A 17013-nucleotide genomic window follows, 5' to 3' on the forward strand; every position below is an offset into this window, starting at 1 on the left:
TCAGAATCAAAGCTTGGAATAGCAGTGATTGATGTCAATGGGTGTTACTTTCTTAAAAACACGAATTGTATGCAGGAGACCGCCAACGTTGCAGTCATACATCTAGACGAAATGCCATTACTCTTCACATTTGCACTTTGCAGGCAGCGTTTACTAATGGATTCCTATGGAATACACCTGGACATTAGCAGGTGCAAATCAAAGTGGATTGCAAAGGAACCAGTTTGTTTTGAATGTGCAGGAAAATCTCATACAGGCATAAAACCTTGTGCTCTTCCAAGATGGAGGGAGAAAGGGAAAGGGGGAATGCAAACTTCGCTTTGTGCCCGACCTGCACCTTGAAAGAGCAATGGCTAATTCGCTGGAGCACACAAGGAAAGCTTGGAAGCACCCCCCATATCCTAGCAACCAATATGGAGCCCCAAGGCATCTGCAAAGACAGAGGCTTGGCATCACATTGGACCTGAACCCAGTACTTGACGAGTAAGGTGTATGTGAAAACCAAGAGTTGGTAAGGGACCCAGAAACTTGGTTCGCTACATCACGCAAAAACATGGTGTCACTGTGCCTGCAAAATAAGGGTTGGTGTCCTGTTGCGGCAGGAACCCTGTAAAACTGGAGGGTTAGTAGTAATGGCACCACTCGCCCGATACTTGGTTCTATGTTCATTCATCAACAGTTTTTTCAATGTTTTTTTTAGCCGAATTTAGTTCTAAAAAAAAAAAACTCATTGAACATTTTCTTTTTGGCGGGTTCTCCCCAGCCCCCAACCGCTCCCTCCACCCTCCCCTATTAATTTTACACTACTCCCGACCCCCCACCTCTTATATACCCTTATCCGCAACCCCCTATGTTTTTCAATGAGTGAAAAACACTGTCAATGAAGGAACGCCGTGCCCCTATACTCGATTGGCTCATTGTGCTTCTGCCCCTTCATTAGCAGAAGTTACACAACAGCTCAGTAATCAGTACAATTAAGTGAAATCCTCTAGACTCATCGGAAAGCTCATAGGAAAAAGCACTAAATTAAATCCAGGGTATGCAACCCATGGGAGGATAGCTCAGGGGCAACGCACTCGTCTGGGAAGCAAGGCGTCCTGGAGCAACACAGGTTCAATCCCCGTGTCCGCACTCAGAAACCTCTGGGTATTAAGCGCGTTATAAATCAACAGCTATTATTATGATTAACAGGCATAAGTGATAATCGTTCACACATCAAAGTATAGTTAAAATCCTGGCCGAGTCCTCACTCTAGGAACCGAATCCTAAATTGGACAAGCAGAAGCACTGCACTGCAAGACTTGTCCCCATTCTCTCACTGTTCCATAACCTAATAAACGTCAGGGCTTCTTTGGTGCTCCCTTCAGTGAACCAAAAGTCACGTGAATACTCATATCCCTGGCAGAGCCTCATTCCAGTCCTGGAGAGATTTTCCATCCAAGATCAGTCGTCGCCCATGAGTCTCCTACAGGGAGCTGAAGAAAAAGCCATGGCCTGTTTCGAAAGTCCACACATCTCCACAAAGCCTAATGATGAGCCCATGTCGCTTAGACTGGTATGATATGTTATTGATTTATATGATATGATGATATGTTATTTATAACGCGCTTAATTCCCAGAGGTTTCTAAGCGCAGACCTGGGGATCGAACCTCTGTTGTTCTGTGTCGTTTTGCTTCCAAGCCGAGCACGTTGCCCCTGAGCTATCTTTCAGAGACTGGCCGAGGTCTGTAGGTCTATGTGCCGAGTCAAAGTCATACCACAGCACGCTTCTAATGGTCTAATCATGACATGGATCATAGACCGGGCCTCTAAGAAAGTCCTATGGCCGAGACAGTATTCAGGAGCTCACACTTGGTACATGACCATTTACCATACTTTCAGTACGACGGGAGGAGGTGGGGAGAGAGGGCCATCAGGGCAAGGGAAACCCAGGAAGGACCATGGAGGCCAAAAGAGCCCTCATTGTCTCATTGTCCCCCACTATGCAAAGGCTAGTCAGTTTCGACTTGCATTGTGGGGGGAGACAATGGCACTCCGAAGAGCTGGTGTTAGAGGGAGAAGAGCTGCAAAGTGGTTTGGAGGAGCAGGACAGAGCAAGGAAGGCAAGGCTAGGTTGAGGAGGAGAAGGGTGAGTAAGAAGAAGAGGAGCATAAGTGTGAGCAAGGATCTGGCCAATCCTGCTGCAGTATCTACCTCTCCTGCCCCCTCCCAGGCCCTCTGCTTTGTATACTACAAATAAGCGCTACTTTGAGAACATAAAACCGGAATGCGAATAAAACATTTCTTGTTACACTTACATGGACTCAATACTTGTTTAAAAAGATTTAACACTGAAGAAAATCTGTTTTGAAATTCTTTTTGAAGTTTTCAGCCGCTCGGATTGGGGGCCAACTGAGAAGCGCCAGTTTTAATAAGGTGAAGCCACCTTATTTGTTTTGTATCGTACCTATTTTATGTCCACGTTTTCTTATGGGGATGGGGTTGGGCATGCTGAACATGTGTCATACGGGGCCACTTAGAACATGATTTCCAGGGCCTCTTTTGGTTCCCAGTCCACCCCAGCACGCAGAACACAGCTGCAGGAGTCATGGGGTTCTCTGGAATCTCCAACCTGAGAGCTGATGACCTTTCATCCGTGCACAATGTGGACGAGAGGACAAAAGCCACACGGGAGCCCCCTAAATCCAGTAAATGAACCGGGTGCAGTGCAATGGCCAAGAAGCTCCTACTCCCTCCTCAGCTGCCTATTAGTCAAAGTCTGCATGAACATTATTCCCCTGTCACTTGTACCCACGGCGACTTTCCAATCACCAGTCGTCGCAGTGGGGAGGCGCGGTTGGGAGCAGTGCTCCTCTACTTAAAAAAATAATGTTTTACTGTTCCTATACTGGACTGAACATTCCCTTAAATAGCAGGTGTGGTTGTTTGGGGGTTTGGATTGCACGTGGGAGGGGGTGTGGCCAGGGCCATCTTAAGCTCGTTTGGGGCCTGGGGCACAGGCCCCTGTGAGGCCCCCCTCCACTTAACCAAAAGAATTAAGGGATCCGAATATCTGGAGGCACACCCCCTCATCACGATCACCACTCATCGCTTGATATGCTGCCTCGCAAAATAGGCATAGGTACTAGTTTTTAGTCCCATTACCCTCTTCATTTTTACTGTATTCAGAATGATAAAGAAGTAGCATTTCAAGAACATTAGCAGTTCACTGTTGTAGCATAGGTACAGGACACCTTTCATCAATAGCAACCACAAGGAAGGTATCCTGGCCATAGTATTTATGCAGGACACAGATCCCATGAAAATGGTGCACATAATCCAGAATAGACAGACTACTTAGATGAGTTGCCTCACAGAAAGCAAAAGAGATCACGCATGGATACAAGAGACCAGCTGGAAGAAAGGAGAAAGCCACACCCACGGTTGCATAAATGCTGGATGAAGATTAGAAGCTACTAGGAAGGTGTCCCTATCCAGAGAGACTGAGATTAGAAGGCCATGTTTTTCAAGTAGTGTTACCATTGGAGCGCAAAGAAACAAGTGGTTGTGGTGTGCAATATATAAATGCTCACTATTATTGTAGGGGAAGTAACACTGTTGCCATTGAAAGCATGCGTGGGGCTTTTTTGAAGACCTTACCCTGAGAACGAAATCACTCTGAGCAGTGACATTTTTGGTCATTTTGATAAATTAGGCAATATGAGATTAAATGAGATGAGTATCACACATTGGTTAAGCGTGATGCTGGGATTCAAGTAACTTGTAAAGTACACAAGTCACATAACCCAGCATGACAGTTTTTTTTTTTATATTGTATTTTATAGAAGCGTATAATGAAAAATGGGGATGATTCTACCTTAATTTCCCCATCATCAAGCAAAGTATTTAAGTACCAGCATACTAATTGATGGGATCTTAAAAGATTTTATCTGGCTTTCTCTTTTGTATTTTAAAGTTTTAAATATTCCCAAAACACAGGCTTGTGAAATTGTTATTTATTCATAAACGCACATATAAACCTTTGCATTGTACAAAAAAAGCAAACCGTTTTTTGTGTCATTTGAGCAGACTTTTAAAGATGCTTGCCAGAGGCCTTCAATATCTGGTCCATTTTCTTCTGTGTAGAACCCCTTCCTCTCAAATGACCCACATAAAAAGATCAGGTAATGGGCTAAACGATGCTACCAGCATATAGTAAGGCAAACCTTTCACAGAAGACAGCACATTACTGTCAGTTATATTTAAAATGAGTTGTCCACTCCGGGATGATTATATCATTTGCTGACAAAGCCAGGACACGCGAGTGAACGTCTTGGTTTCACACTCTTGAATTAACACTTCCTGCTCATAATTATGGGTGACTACCTGGGTTTCACAACCACCTGTCTGTGGAAACCGACTTCTGATTTCTAGACCTTCACCATACTGATGCTTTTTGTTTTTATAGCAACCGCTATCTGGTGCAGGTACATTGCTGATAATAGCACCTGATGTGCTACAAAGCAAAGTACATATGCAGGCAGGTTTATCAACTTCAGACATAGGAAAGGCTGAGTCGGCCTTGCTGGAATTGGTTTTGCAATCTTGCATATGAACACATATCTCAGCAATGAGTGCTGAACACGCTGAGTTATCTTCTGCACCATCGCAGCACTCAAATGTATCAATATGCATTTCAACTTCGGTGGTTGCACATTATCAATAGGGTCCCCACAGAAAGGTAAAAATGCTACAGGTGGTGTGCTCTTTTGGACGCACAAACTATGTATACACAGTGAACAAGGAAAGCATTGAAGGATGAATTAATCAGAGCAGAATGTTCCTGTAAACAACAGACAGGCAATAGGTTTAGCCTCAGCAGCAGCCCATACAATATCCTAACGTGTGGCATTTATGTTTGCTCAAAAATGGAAACTGGTTTCTAAAGATCATGTAGCCTTGTGACGCCCCCCCCTCCAAGGTGGGGGCCCGGTGCAAGCGCCCCCTTTTGCCCTCCCATAAAGACGTCTGTGGGTGTGGTGGGGAGTAGTGGCAGGCCAGATGGGAACATAGTTCCACTACTTCTTTTCGTACACTTCAACCACTGGCAAGCACAGGATTTCTCAGGGAACGACAAGGGGGGTCGTCATAAGGAGCCCTTCCACACTTCGCAGAGTCCCCGGTATCCCCCGGCATCCGTATCTGGAGCATACGTAGTTACCAGGGTGACCTCCGCTCTGGCCGAAGTCCCTTTTCTCTGCAGTCCAGACCTGCGCGTTGCAGATGTGAGGTTCCAAAACTTACGTCCTGGGGACCCCTTGGCTCGGACTGATGCATGAGCAAGACTTTCTATTTGCTCACCGCAAGCTGTTTGCAAGTCGCTTTTGTTCCAGTAAGGCCATTGGAAACTGTTGGCAGCGAAGCCAGGGTGTAACTTTCTCTGAAAATTAGGAGACATGAAATGGGGCTCACCCATCTAAATAAAGGTCTGCACAAAGAGTTGGGAGCAAGCATATGTTAATATGCTTTTAAATAAAATAATAACTGTATCCTACAGTGAGTGCTGTACCTTAATAACTTACACTACATTGCACAACGTTTGCAGGATGCATCGCCTACATAATTATTCATGCTTGAACCGGTTTGAGGGAAAGTTAAAGCACTCGAGTGGTTTGAGGTTTTGAGCGCTTTATGGTTAATAAAAACTCCAAAAGTTCACAGCAGGCAAGGACCCCACAGAAGAGGACAAGCTGCCAAGCCCTGCAGGACTACCCTATTTCAAACCCGAGTACTGGCACAGTCATGAACTAGGAAAGTACTTGTTGTTTCTGCAGTGAGAGCAGGCTCTCTCACACTGGAACAAGAACACCACCCGTTTCTATTTCTAGCTCTGACTAGAAGCCAGGGGTGTTGCTAGGTCTGGAAAAGACCCACGGCTACGCTAATGTCGGAACTGTCGGGACTGGGGGCTAGCTAGCCTTTTGGTTGCAGCTCCTGCGATTCTATCCGGGGCTAGAACCAAAAGACCAGGGGCTATAGCCCCCTTAGACCTCCCCCCCAGTAACGCATCTGCAAGAAGCATTATTTTGTGTAAAGTATTTTTCCAAAACTCATGCTAAATTTGCTGGAAACCCTAGAGCTTACAGGTCCAAGATGAGCCACCCCAAGATCGGGGCCTATATGTCATTGATGTAAGTCTGTAACCACGAAAGAAAGATGAAAGAAAACGTTTTCTCTGCTATTCTACTGCCACTGCTAGCAATTGGCACATCGATTTTGAGAAATGTGTTCATGACGTACGTCTAGTTCCTTTTGGGCGCCCTGTCTTTATAGACAGCAAATTGGTTTATCAGTGGCCCTGGTGCGTTTTTGGTAACATATTTTACTTAGACCTAATCATCAATTAACACAGATTGTGAACTGGTATGTTTTAATATAGCTTTAATGACCTCTCCCAAGGGCTTTACCTGGAGTTATGGGCCCTGAAGACCAAGTAGCTTGGGCCTTTAATGAGGTATAGGGCCCATAACTACAGTACGGCCTGAGGGCAAGGCCTATAAAGCTATTAGAACCTATGGGCAAACACAAAAAAAGTTTATGTAAAAATATAGGTTTTAAATTATTATATATGTTTTGCTTAATTTAATTATTCCATGTGGAATATTTAAGTTTACAAAAAACATGAAAAATAAAATGACAAAAATGTCATGCTTATTTATAGTACATTAGTCTTTTCATTCATTTAAACTTACTTATGAAAAAAGGACAGTATTTGTAGGAAAAAGTCATTTTAAATGAGGCCACTCGAGAGGGGTGATGCACTGTTAGTGCACGGCTTTGCGAGCTGAAAAAAGAAAGCAAAGATCAAATTTGCAGCTATGCGCAAACTCTGTGCTATAGGAAAACTCTGAGCCTATACCGGCTCGTATAGCCCGCAAATTGACCAATGGGGAAGGGTTATTCACCCACCCAGGGTTCTAATATACAATGCATGAAATGTAATGTTACAAATGTATATTGTATTTAACTTTTGGGAGAAACGTATTGTAGCTGGTCTTTGAAGGATATATATTTTGATATAAAATGCAAGTGTGTATAAGATTTAATTTGAAGCAAATGACACTTAATTTAAAAAAAAAGATATAAAATCGATTATTGGCCTATGGTCAGCACTGGCAGCATCCTTCAGGACAATACAAAAGTAATGGAGAAGGGAAGGGAGGCTAGAAGGGAATTTTAGGACAGTGTGCTCCCTCTACGAGTGACCAACACATATTCATGGGCTGTCAGATTTTAAAGGGGTGAACTGCAAATATTCACTGGTCACTTACTTTTGGGGTGTTTCTACTATCCCTTTCCATAATCACCTCCTTTCTGCTGTCCTTTCATGCTCCTACACAGAATTTGGGATGTAACTCTCCAAGCCTCTCTCCCACCCACCAAACATTGTAGTAGAATTTAATTCACGTATCTATATGTGGAGAGAGAGAGCCATGGCCAGTGATATTCCATGTGTGAGCACAGAGACAAATCAGCTTGCTGTGTGCACTATGTAAACGGTGGATGTTTTTATATATAGAACAACACTGTAATTTATTAAGCTATGCATGTTTGAGACCTTTTCTTAAAATGCACATTTAAGAAAATAAATCCCTTCTTGATGCCGTCAATTGTGACAGCTGGGTGACAAAAGACAAAGCAATGTAAAGTGATTTGCCCAGGATCACATACTTTGGTCAAGTTGGTAAAACAGAATTTGAGTTCATGTTTCTTGGTTCCACATTTTGCAATATAAGCATCAGTAATGCTGCACAGTCGTCTGTCATGTGTTTAATAGAGGTCCGTTAAAAGCATTAAACCACATGGTAAAACAACCTAAATGTATGTAATAATTGGAAATCAGAACATTTTAGGCAAAGCAGGTTGTGTTCACTCTGAAAGCAAAAGAACACAACAGAGGGGATGTGTCTGAAAAATAATTCCAAGGAAATCCAGCAAACTATGTGATTAAAAAATGAAAGCGACTTTCTGCACAATACAATTTCAAATACAAAAAACAGAGGCAACTGTGTGTGTGTGTGTATGCTGAAATTGATGAGGTGAACTAATTCAGCATGAGGAACAATTTGAGAAGTTTACAAACCTGTTTCTAAATATAATTTGGTGATCTGTTTTCGTGGTGTTTTCAGACGTATGTACACAAAAGGATATCCAGAATCTGTTTATCTATTTGGATCTCGAGTGCATGCACATTGTGATTTTGAATCACTCGTGTTTTTTAACTTGGTCTTTTTTGGACCCATTGTGCTCGTTACAATCATTTTTACTATTTTTAATGTGAAGCTACTTTGATCCCCTGATTAGTTTTAGCGCTAGTGTGTATTTCAGGAAGGTTTGCTTTTGACTTTACATACAGGCATGGTATCTGAACTGCATCTCCCAGAAGCGCATTTTGTTATTTAATTTACGGTCAGGCACGTTTGCGCCGGTGTGTTGTAGCCGGTTTGTGCTGGCTTGCGTCTGGGTCGCTACACAGCATCAGACAACTCTGAGCGAGCATTTAGTACGTGTATTGCTCTTGGCCTTGTTTCCTGATACACCTCTTTTACACACTTGCGTTTATTTGACCTTTCAATACTCAGCATGTCATCTTTGGGTATAGATCTTACCTTTAGAGCCAGTAGGTCGGCTGCGGCTCTTAAACTCTGTCGCAATTGAATCCACATTTGCGAACACTTCCTCACTTTCTCCAAACAAACCGGGTAATGCAGACCCCATCGTGGTTGCTACTACTCGGCCAATTTTGCAACATGGTGCAACATTTCTAGCTGCAAGCTTCTAGCCAGCTATAAAAAGCCACTGGCCACCTCAAACTTGCACATACACACAGCTCTCGTCAATAGTCAATTATCACTCGCCAATGGCTGGTGGCAAGGTCACATTTTGCACCCTGCTTCATAGCATCCTACTACTGGTATTTTATCATTATAAAGCTTCTGTAGCACAGTTTGTGCTATCCGGTTAATAGAATTATGGATTTTGACCCATTTGGGCCGCTTTGCACTTTTTTAGAAATGTAGTTCCATTTTGAACTGGTGCATTCTGCATCTCCTGTTTTCACTTGATATTGGTAAAAACCTAGTGTTTGGATGGAATGTACCGGTTTAGTTTGAGGTGCTACTCCCATCTGTCGAGTGCTACCTCTCAGGCGTGCAGGTGATTAACTGAATCCCGCAGGTGCACCCTTGTTGTGGTAGCGAGTAAGAGGCAGAAATCATAACTAAAATGGTACATTTTTCTGGCACCTCTCGCACTTAAACTTAAAACAATTTCCATTAGTCTTTGATTCGCCATCTATCTCCCACTTAAAAGAAACACGGCTCAGCTTTTTCAGCTCAGTTTGCTTTAGAGACCAAGTCTTGGGTTACATTTATGTTGACAAAGTAAAGCAGATTTCATAGGAATGCATTTTTTATGTTTTGCCATCATGAAAACCATGTCGGAAAACCATGCCGCAATTTGAAGATGGAGCCGGAATGGACCTTGGAAATGGATTTCCTCTTCCATGCTTTGCCTCCAGATAGCATGAAAGTACCGCAGATCATAAAAGCAAAGCCTCAAGTGCTTACATCTTTGTTTTACAATGCAGGGGTTTAGCAAATGACCGCCCTCTACTGGGTCGTGATTTTGAAATGAAAGCTCTAATTTCTATGCTCACTTATTATAACCGACCGAACCTGCCGAAAGCTCTAATTTTAACGGAAACTCTGGATCTTTGTTAGGTCTAGTTCTGGAAGAGCTCGACCCCCGCCAACCAACACATTTTAGTTTCTGGTGATCCGCGAGTTCTAGCTAGATTTGCCGGCACTCCCAAATTAAATCTGTAGTCACGTGCAAGTGCGAGGCGCTGTCTTGATTTCAACAGCCAATCAAAACCAGTAAGGAAAGATTCTGCATGCCAATTAGTTCCCTAGAACGTCTAGATAGGATGGGTGATCTCGTGAAAGGCCCCGCCCTCCTCCTGTTTTTCTGTGCGTTATGCTTAACTGTTAACAAAAGGAACACAAGGCAGGCGAGTACAGGCTACCTCACCCTTTCACAAAATTAGGTACAGGTAGGGAGCAACAGTTTGACAGACATGTTAATTATTCTGTCATTGTACGACAGGTAATAGTCAGAATCTGATAAAACAAGAATGTATTCAAAGTATAACAAAAACACCACATTTAAAAACACACAAAAACAAAATCTAACAGGATTTCTGATGTACTCAGCTTGTTTAAACACAATATGGTTTGTTGGGGTAGCCTGTACTCACTAGCTTTTTGTTCCAATAGACTACTCCCTCACGAGTCAGGCCCCTCCCCTCCCTGACAACATAAAAGAGGGCCCTTACCCATAGTTTTACCTACAAGCTGTTTACAATAGGAAGAGGGCAGATGCACACCGAGAGAGGGAGTGGGAAAACATGTGTTTTAGCCATTTCACAGCATTTCTTTGTGTTTTTCTAATGTTTTATTCCCTGATTTTTGCAAATTCACTTAGTATGTTCATTTTGTCAAGTACCTTTTACCTAATTCTGAGATTCTCTACTCCATACTCACGAAAAGATGGCACACAGTATTAGTCAATGAATGCAATGTACATCATCCACCCAATTCTGCATTTCATGTACCTGGTATTCTCTCCTCTGAAACGGAAGGCACACACAGTTACATCCACTCACTGACACCTCCTGCCTCCAAACAACTCTGGGATGATCGCGTTCTTAGTCGTCACTGACAACAAAAGTTCTGTGTGTATGACATGCATTGTGGGCCCTGGGATTGTCTCCCGTCGAGTCGCCACAAAAATAGGGCACTTGTGTTGCATACTCCATTACTGCCACTGAAAATAATCTCCGACCTCCAACCAACTACTTGATTTTCATCGCTCGAGTTGCCACTCACAGCAAATGTCATGCGCGTGCATTAAATGCAAGGTGGTCGCTGCGATTCTCTGCTGCTTTGACATAGCACGGTGTTAGGTGAGTTGCCTACTCAGTTGCAGCCGCTGAATGCATCCGTATAGCCTGAAAGCAACACGCTCAGATGGCCTCCACTCTAGTAGTAGTCACTGAGGATAAATGTCATGCTCAGGTGTGCTAAGTACATGTTTGCAGCAGCTAATGCACCCCTGTGCTTGATCATGCTGGGTCACGGGGAATGATTGCAGTACACACTTGCCTGGTTTCCTGCTGCTCACAGTCAAACCAGATTAAAACTGAATTGGAGACTCTAGCGTGGTTGTGCAGTGGGCTGGCCTGTGGCTCTTCTTGGAGTGATACGCACGAGTGCTGTGAGCAGATTGTCTCGAAAGTAGTCTTCTATTTAATGCATCTACCTCTTGCAAATCATCATCTCCACCACATGTGCCACTGTTAGGCCACGGTTTCATTAGAAGGTGAAGGTGGCACTTCCAAAGTATTCTTTTTGTCTTGCTGAGGTGGGGAAGAGGAATGTCAGCTTTTACACCCATTTCGCTCTAATGACCGAATGTGATCTTTTGACTCCAACCAGCACTGGAATATACATATTAAACATCCCATCCTGTTACTACTTCTCCCTCAGCTAAACGGATTTCGCTCAAAAGTAAAACTCCTCCCCTGGCTCCTACACTGGCCAAGCTGCCAGTCACCTCTTAGATCTATTCATTCCTAGAAGAACTCCAACCACACTTGCCTTATATAACCCGTGAGGCCGAGCTTCCCAGAGCCTTGAAGAAGGTGTTGGGAATTTCAGCCTGTCCAAATCTACGGGAATGTGCATGGTTCAGTGTTTACCCGAATAAATGTGCCCCGGATTTAGTTCACTCCAGATTCCAAGGGATACATGATTTCAATCATATTGTGAACTGATTTTGACCCACAAATGAATGTCCTTGTGTTGAACATCTCTGCGTATGTCTGTGGTGGTGCTTAGAGCTGCCCTAGCATTGGCTGCATTGTTTGGTTGTGAGCCGACACATTGCTCTGGTTCGTCTGCCACATTTTCTTAGAAAACTAGGCAATTTGTGCTGTAGGATCCCCACACTTTGTTAACCATCTGTGGCATGTGAGTGCTTCTGTTGCTACCAGCAGCAAGCGGCATTGCACTGGCACTATCTGGCATCAGGAAGTGCATGTTGGTCTTTCTCTTCTAATCTCCTCTTCTACCCTTTGTTCCCACTCAGCCCAGCATGTGATCTCGGAGGCCAAGGGCCCGTGCTACCGGATCCTGAGGGACGGTGGTTGCTCGCTCCCCATCCTGAGGAACATCACCAAGCAGATCTGCTGCTGCAGCCGTGTCGGGAAGGCCTGGGGCAAGAGCTGCGAACGGTGTCCCGCCCATGGTTCAGGTATAGTGTTGTCTCTTATCTCTAATTATGAGCTGGCAGAGTGCACCACCACCTCTAAAACTGTCTAGATGCATGTACGCAAGGCACGACCAGGGTGTTACGGGTGCAGTACCGTAACCCACTTCCTATGTTAGTATAAGAAGCACTTGTCTGTCGCATTGTTTCTCTACTGTCTGCATTGTGTGAACAGGGTGCACAGCATGAGCAAACTCCCCACACGACCGTAGCAACATCTATATGTGATATGCTATATGTGGAGTTATCCCCCAGTGGCAGAACACAATCATTCAATGGCTGCTCAGATACGCTGCATGCTACTGTTTCCGGTCAAACGTAAGGCTCTACAGGGCAGGAAGGTGTTGTTTTTCCTTCTCGATATGCCGGAGGAGGTCCTGACTTGGATGCGCCTGCAAAATGTGAGCATTGTTTTAGCTGCGAATCTTGTTGAGCGAGCTGGCAGTAGACTCTGCCAGGGATGCAGAGATGCTGCACACTGGAATACATTGGGCAAATGGCGTGAACATGACCCATTGGTACTTGGGGACGATTCTGCCTCATAGCAATCTAATCGTTTTTTTTTTGATCCACTGAGCAACCCTTGTGAACTTAAATGTGTATACTCTTAGTGTATATTGAGTAAGATGATGTCTCGGCTTGTGGGATGTTTTTACCCATGCATACAAGCCCTACCATAAAACTGTGCAGTACTGGCATGGAAAACATCATGATGGCCAGAACTCCCCAGAGAGTGCACAGGGAAAACATGAAGAATAGGCTGCCACCCATTTTTGCTTATGTTGTGGGCACTGCCTGAAACCACCATTGGGCTACACACACAGTAGCCTGAAACCATTGGGAATGGCAATGCTGATTGCCAAAAAAGCAACTCAGAACTGTGGGGAATTCATTTTCTTAATCCCAAAAATGGTTGCATTACCAGTACTCACCACTATCAGAAAGCTGGCGTTTTAAAACCACCAGACCTTTGTGTAAAACTGCACAAATGAAACAAAACCAGACCAAGGAAAGACTTGCTAAGAGGTGGAATAATGTAAAACCATATTCTGAAATGACTTGAAGGAAGTAATTATTTAATGTATAGGTACAAATTGTCAGTTTGATTTGAATGTAGAAAACTGGGAACAAAAAGTGACATTTAGCTGAAACCTGGCTTAGTGAAACTGGATTCTGCCTGACAACTACCCCCGACAGGAGAAACCTGTTCAGCCACTCTTCCCAGGCCTAGCTGCATCCTGCTGCCCCTTGCCAAAAGGAGTTCTCACCTCTCTGATTAGATTAGGGGTGGAGCACCTGGGAACTGGAAGGAACAAAACAATGCAACTCCCTTGACTCAGGAAAATGTTATATTGGGGGCGTCGTAGAGTGGCTTCCTCTTAGGGGAAACTGGGAGGGGCAGTGCCTCTGCTAGCAGCTGAGCTTGGGGGAAGTGGATAAACCAGTTATTCCACCCTGTGATGTGGGAAGCCACATCCCTTTTTGACCAGGGCATAATTTTAAAAAGATAGATAACTCATAGTGCAGACTTGTCAGAATTATATAAGTAATATCATTATTTTTGTGATTTTTCTGTGAATATTTTGAGAGGTGTTAGGACCCTGTGGTGTATTCTGGGGGGTTGCTAGCGGAAAATAGGGTCTCACTCCAAATGTCTGCATGTTAAAAATCTGACACTTCATCAATTAATGTCCATACTCCTTGCGCACATGTGTGTAATTTTGGGTAAATGTCCGATATTGCAAAACCAGTTAAAAAGCGCAAAATGTTGTCATTTTTGAATGCAAGCCCCCAGGAAGATCAGAGGCGAACAAGCATGGACCATAAGGAATATATAATGTGCACATGTAATTTCAACAAATTGTATATCTGGGAAAGATGCATTTGAATCAAATATAGATTTGTGGGCAAACTGACCAGGGGAGGATCCTCTGACCCATAAACAGACCTCATCATGATGACAATCCATTTCCTTCCCCCAATCATGGGAGAGTGGAGAATTGGGCCAGTGACAAGTAGAGAGGGGCAGGCTTAGCTAGGCCCAGGCACACACCCATTTTCAAAACACATAAAAAGAGACTGCTGGGACAGGTAGAGACAGTCAATTCCATTTGCTGCAGAGCATGCTGACCGACGACTTCACATCCAGAGATCCAGACTTCAAATCCATCAATCTCCAGAACCTGTAGCAGAAATTAACTCCAGAATTTGTAGCAGAGAGGCCTGAATCCACAAGCTGAATCCTCTTCAGCAGGCCTCAAAATCATTTGCAAACTATTCCACAGCCGGGCGAGCTGTCTGAATTCTTTTGCCAAGAACTCTTTGCAGTACCCAGAAAGCAGTGTTACATCCAGAATCCACTTGATCCGGACCGGAAAGCAGAGCAGTATCCAGAACCAGAGGCCGCTGAATCCAGAGAGGCTAGACCAGCAGAGCAGAGCTGACCCAGATCGCTGTGAGCAGAACCGGTGCCTGATTGACCCGCCGAGCAGACAGAACCGCAGCCGGACGTGTTGACCAGATCCGTGACGAGGCCTAGTTCAAATTATATTGTGAGTACCTAGCAGAACTGTGCAGAACCAATCTCTTAGTTAAAATAATCTAATCCAAACTATTTTAACCTAAGTAGAACAGCCTCCTAGAAATCGTGTCCTCTGTCATTTGTAAAGCTGCACAACTATCACCTGTCAATTCTGAAGCTGCAAGCTGTCACCTGTCATTTTGAGTTTTACTTTAAATCCGAAAAAACTACCTTTATTTAATCGTCTGGTTCTCTGGAACCGTTTGGGCTAGGCTAGGAACGAGATTTAACTTTCCTCTGAAAGCTTAGAATCTAAGCTTTCCAACAAGCCCAGAACCAACTTCCTACTCCTTATACTTGTTCCGCAATCACGATTTACGCACTCGCGAAATTTACCGCGATTTGCGATTTTGGCTCAATTTCTCCACTTGTCAAAATAGCAGCTCCATTCTTTCTTTTGTTAAAATCCATTTGCAACTTGGTAATAACTCATAGAGCATTGCTAAAGTGAGCCTGAACTAATACCAACACGCATCTCCCACTCACCCTGAATCTCTAGAGGGAATTAAAATCAGTTGGCACATTTTCCCATCCATTGCCATCACATTTAAAAAGCATTTTGGGCCTGTGTTTCAAACTCCTACCTGTTTCCTCTAAGCTTGCTGGGGGGGAACTGAATTTCGTATTGTATTTGATTGCATTCCTGAGAACTGTGTGCTCCTCTTTCCATCTCCTTCCATTTCTTACATTGCATAGGGGAGGGGGGTGAATTGCCAGAGAAAAAGTGATTATCTTATCTTTTGCTAAAATCATATCAAGTATTTCTGTACAGCATTTTGTTCCTCATTGCTTTTCCCTTGAAACCATAAAAGTATTTTTGCTACGTTATCCATCCTATACTAACTCCTCATTGATTGTAAAGAAGTGTGCTAGTGCCAGATTACCCATTGTTGATCAACATCATATGTCTAAGTGTACTATCAGATATTAATTTATTATAAAGTGTGATATATATATATATTGTTTAAATTCTCAAATAAACCTTTTAATTTGCAAAACAAACCTACTTCTTGGCTCAGTGGGGTCAGGGGGGTTCTAAGAGTGGGGTGTTATACAAGGGTGGTCATCCAGAGTACTGAACTAGACATAAAAATACATTAATAAGGGTTTTCCTCAGCATCCCAGACTAGGCATTGACTTGGCTGTAGTGTTGATTGAATATCGCTTACAGGACAAGAAGTGCAACACAGTATGTCTAGTAGACCGGCAGCCATTGTATCATAATGCACTGACGTGTGGCGACCGAGTGTCTACTGCTTGAAGACCTCTTGGGGTTGCCTGCCCCACGCTTTCCCAGAACTACTTCTACCCTACACGCAGCTTCGACCATCATACACATCTTTGTGTGCACGTGAATGCACTCTCCAACCAAGCAGTAGATGACCCTGGGTAGTGAAAGGGTCTTCCGTGTTTGGTTGTGAGTGTGAGCTCAATAGCTCAGCGACTCTTGCATAATGTTTGACTATCAAGAAGGTTTCACTGGTTGTTTCTTCGTTGTTATAATTTATGTCATGGTTGAGAGGGGTCTTGGGTTATAAAAGCAGGTTTGGTATATCAGTAACATATGGAATACACCCTATAGGGAGGTTGTCGGAATTATTTGCATGAGGCCGTGATCTGCTCCCACTATGTTCTGCCACAGAAGCAAGACTACAAGCACCAACTGGATTACTGATATTAGCTATAATTCAAGACATTACATAAATGTTACCGCTGATTAAATGTATAGGGTGGAATTTATATGCCTCTCGAAAGAATTTAGAAAGAGGTGTAGGTTGAGAGCTTATCTAAAGAAGATGGAAGTGGGTATAGCATTCTACAAGAGACGCAGCTGCTGTCTACTAGGTTGTGTACAGTGATATGATATGATATGATATGGCATTCATAACGCGCCTATACACAGTGCTGAAGAAGAGGCGTAGTCATATGGATCGCAGCAGAGGTCCCGCTTGTGGTGACGGTGGTCCACCAAGGTGAGGGAGGGAGATACATTATTCTGCAGGGTACTCTCGGGGGTAAAGACGTATGCCTCATCAATTCATGTGTGGCCAATGTCGACACA

At 43.8% G+C, this 17013-nt stretch overlaps 1 protein-coding gene across 4 annotated transcripts in view; it reads left to right on the plus strand.

The window, feature by feature from the left end:
* Positions 1–17013, plus strand: part of LTBP4 (latent transforming growth factor beta binding protein 4) — a 1283510-nt gene that overhangs the window by 929375 nt on the left and 337122 nt on the right. For all 4 annotated transcript variants that reach the window (XM_069644515.1, XM_069644518.1, XM_069644516.1 and 1 more), the window contains one exon: positions 12191–12355. In XM_069644515.1, the coding sequence (XP_069500616.1) occupies positions 12191–12355 (165 nt within the window). The remainder of the gene's footprint in view (positions 1–12190; positions 12356–17013) is intronic.

Source organism: Ambystoma mexicanum, chromosome 2p, assembly GCF_040938575.1.
Source record: "Ambystoma mexicanum isolate Mex_15411 chromosome 2p, UKY_AmexF1_1, whole genome shotgun sequence".
NCBI classification, from domain to species: domain Eukaryota; kingdom Metazoa; phylum Chordata; class Amphibia; order Caudata; family Ambystomatidae; genus Ambystoma; species Ambystoma mexicanum.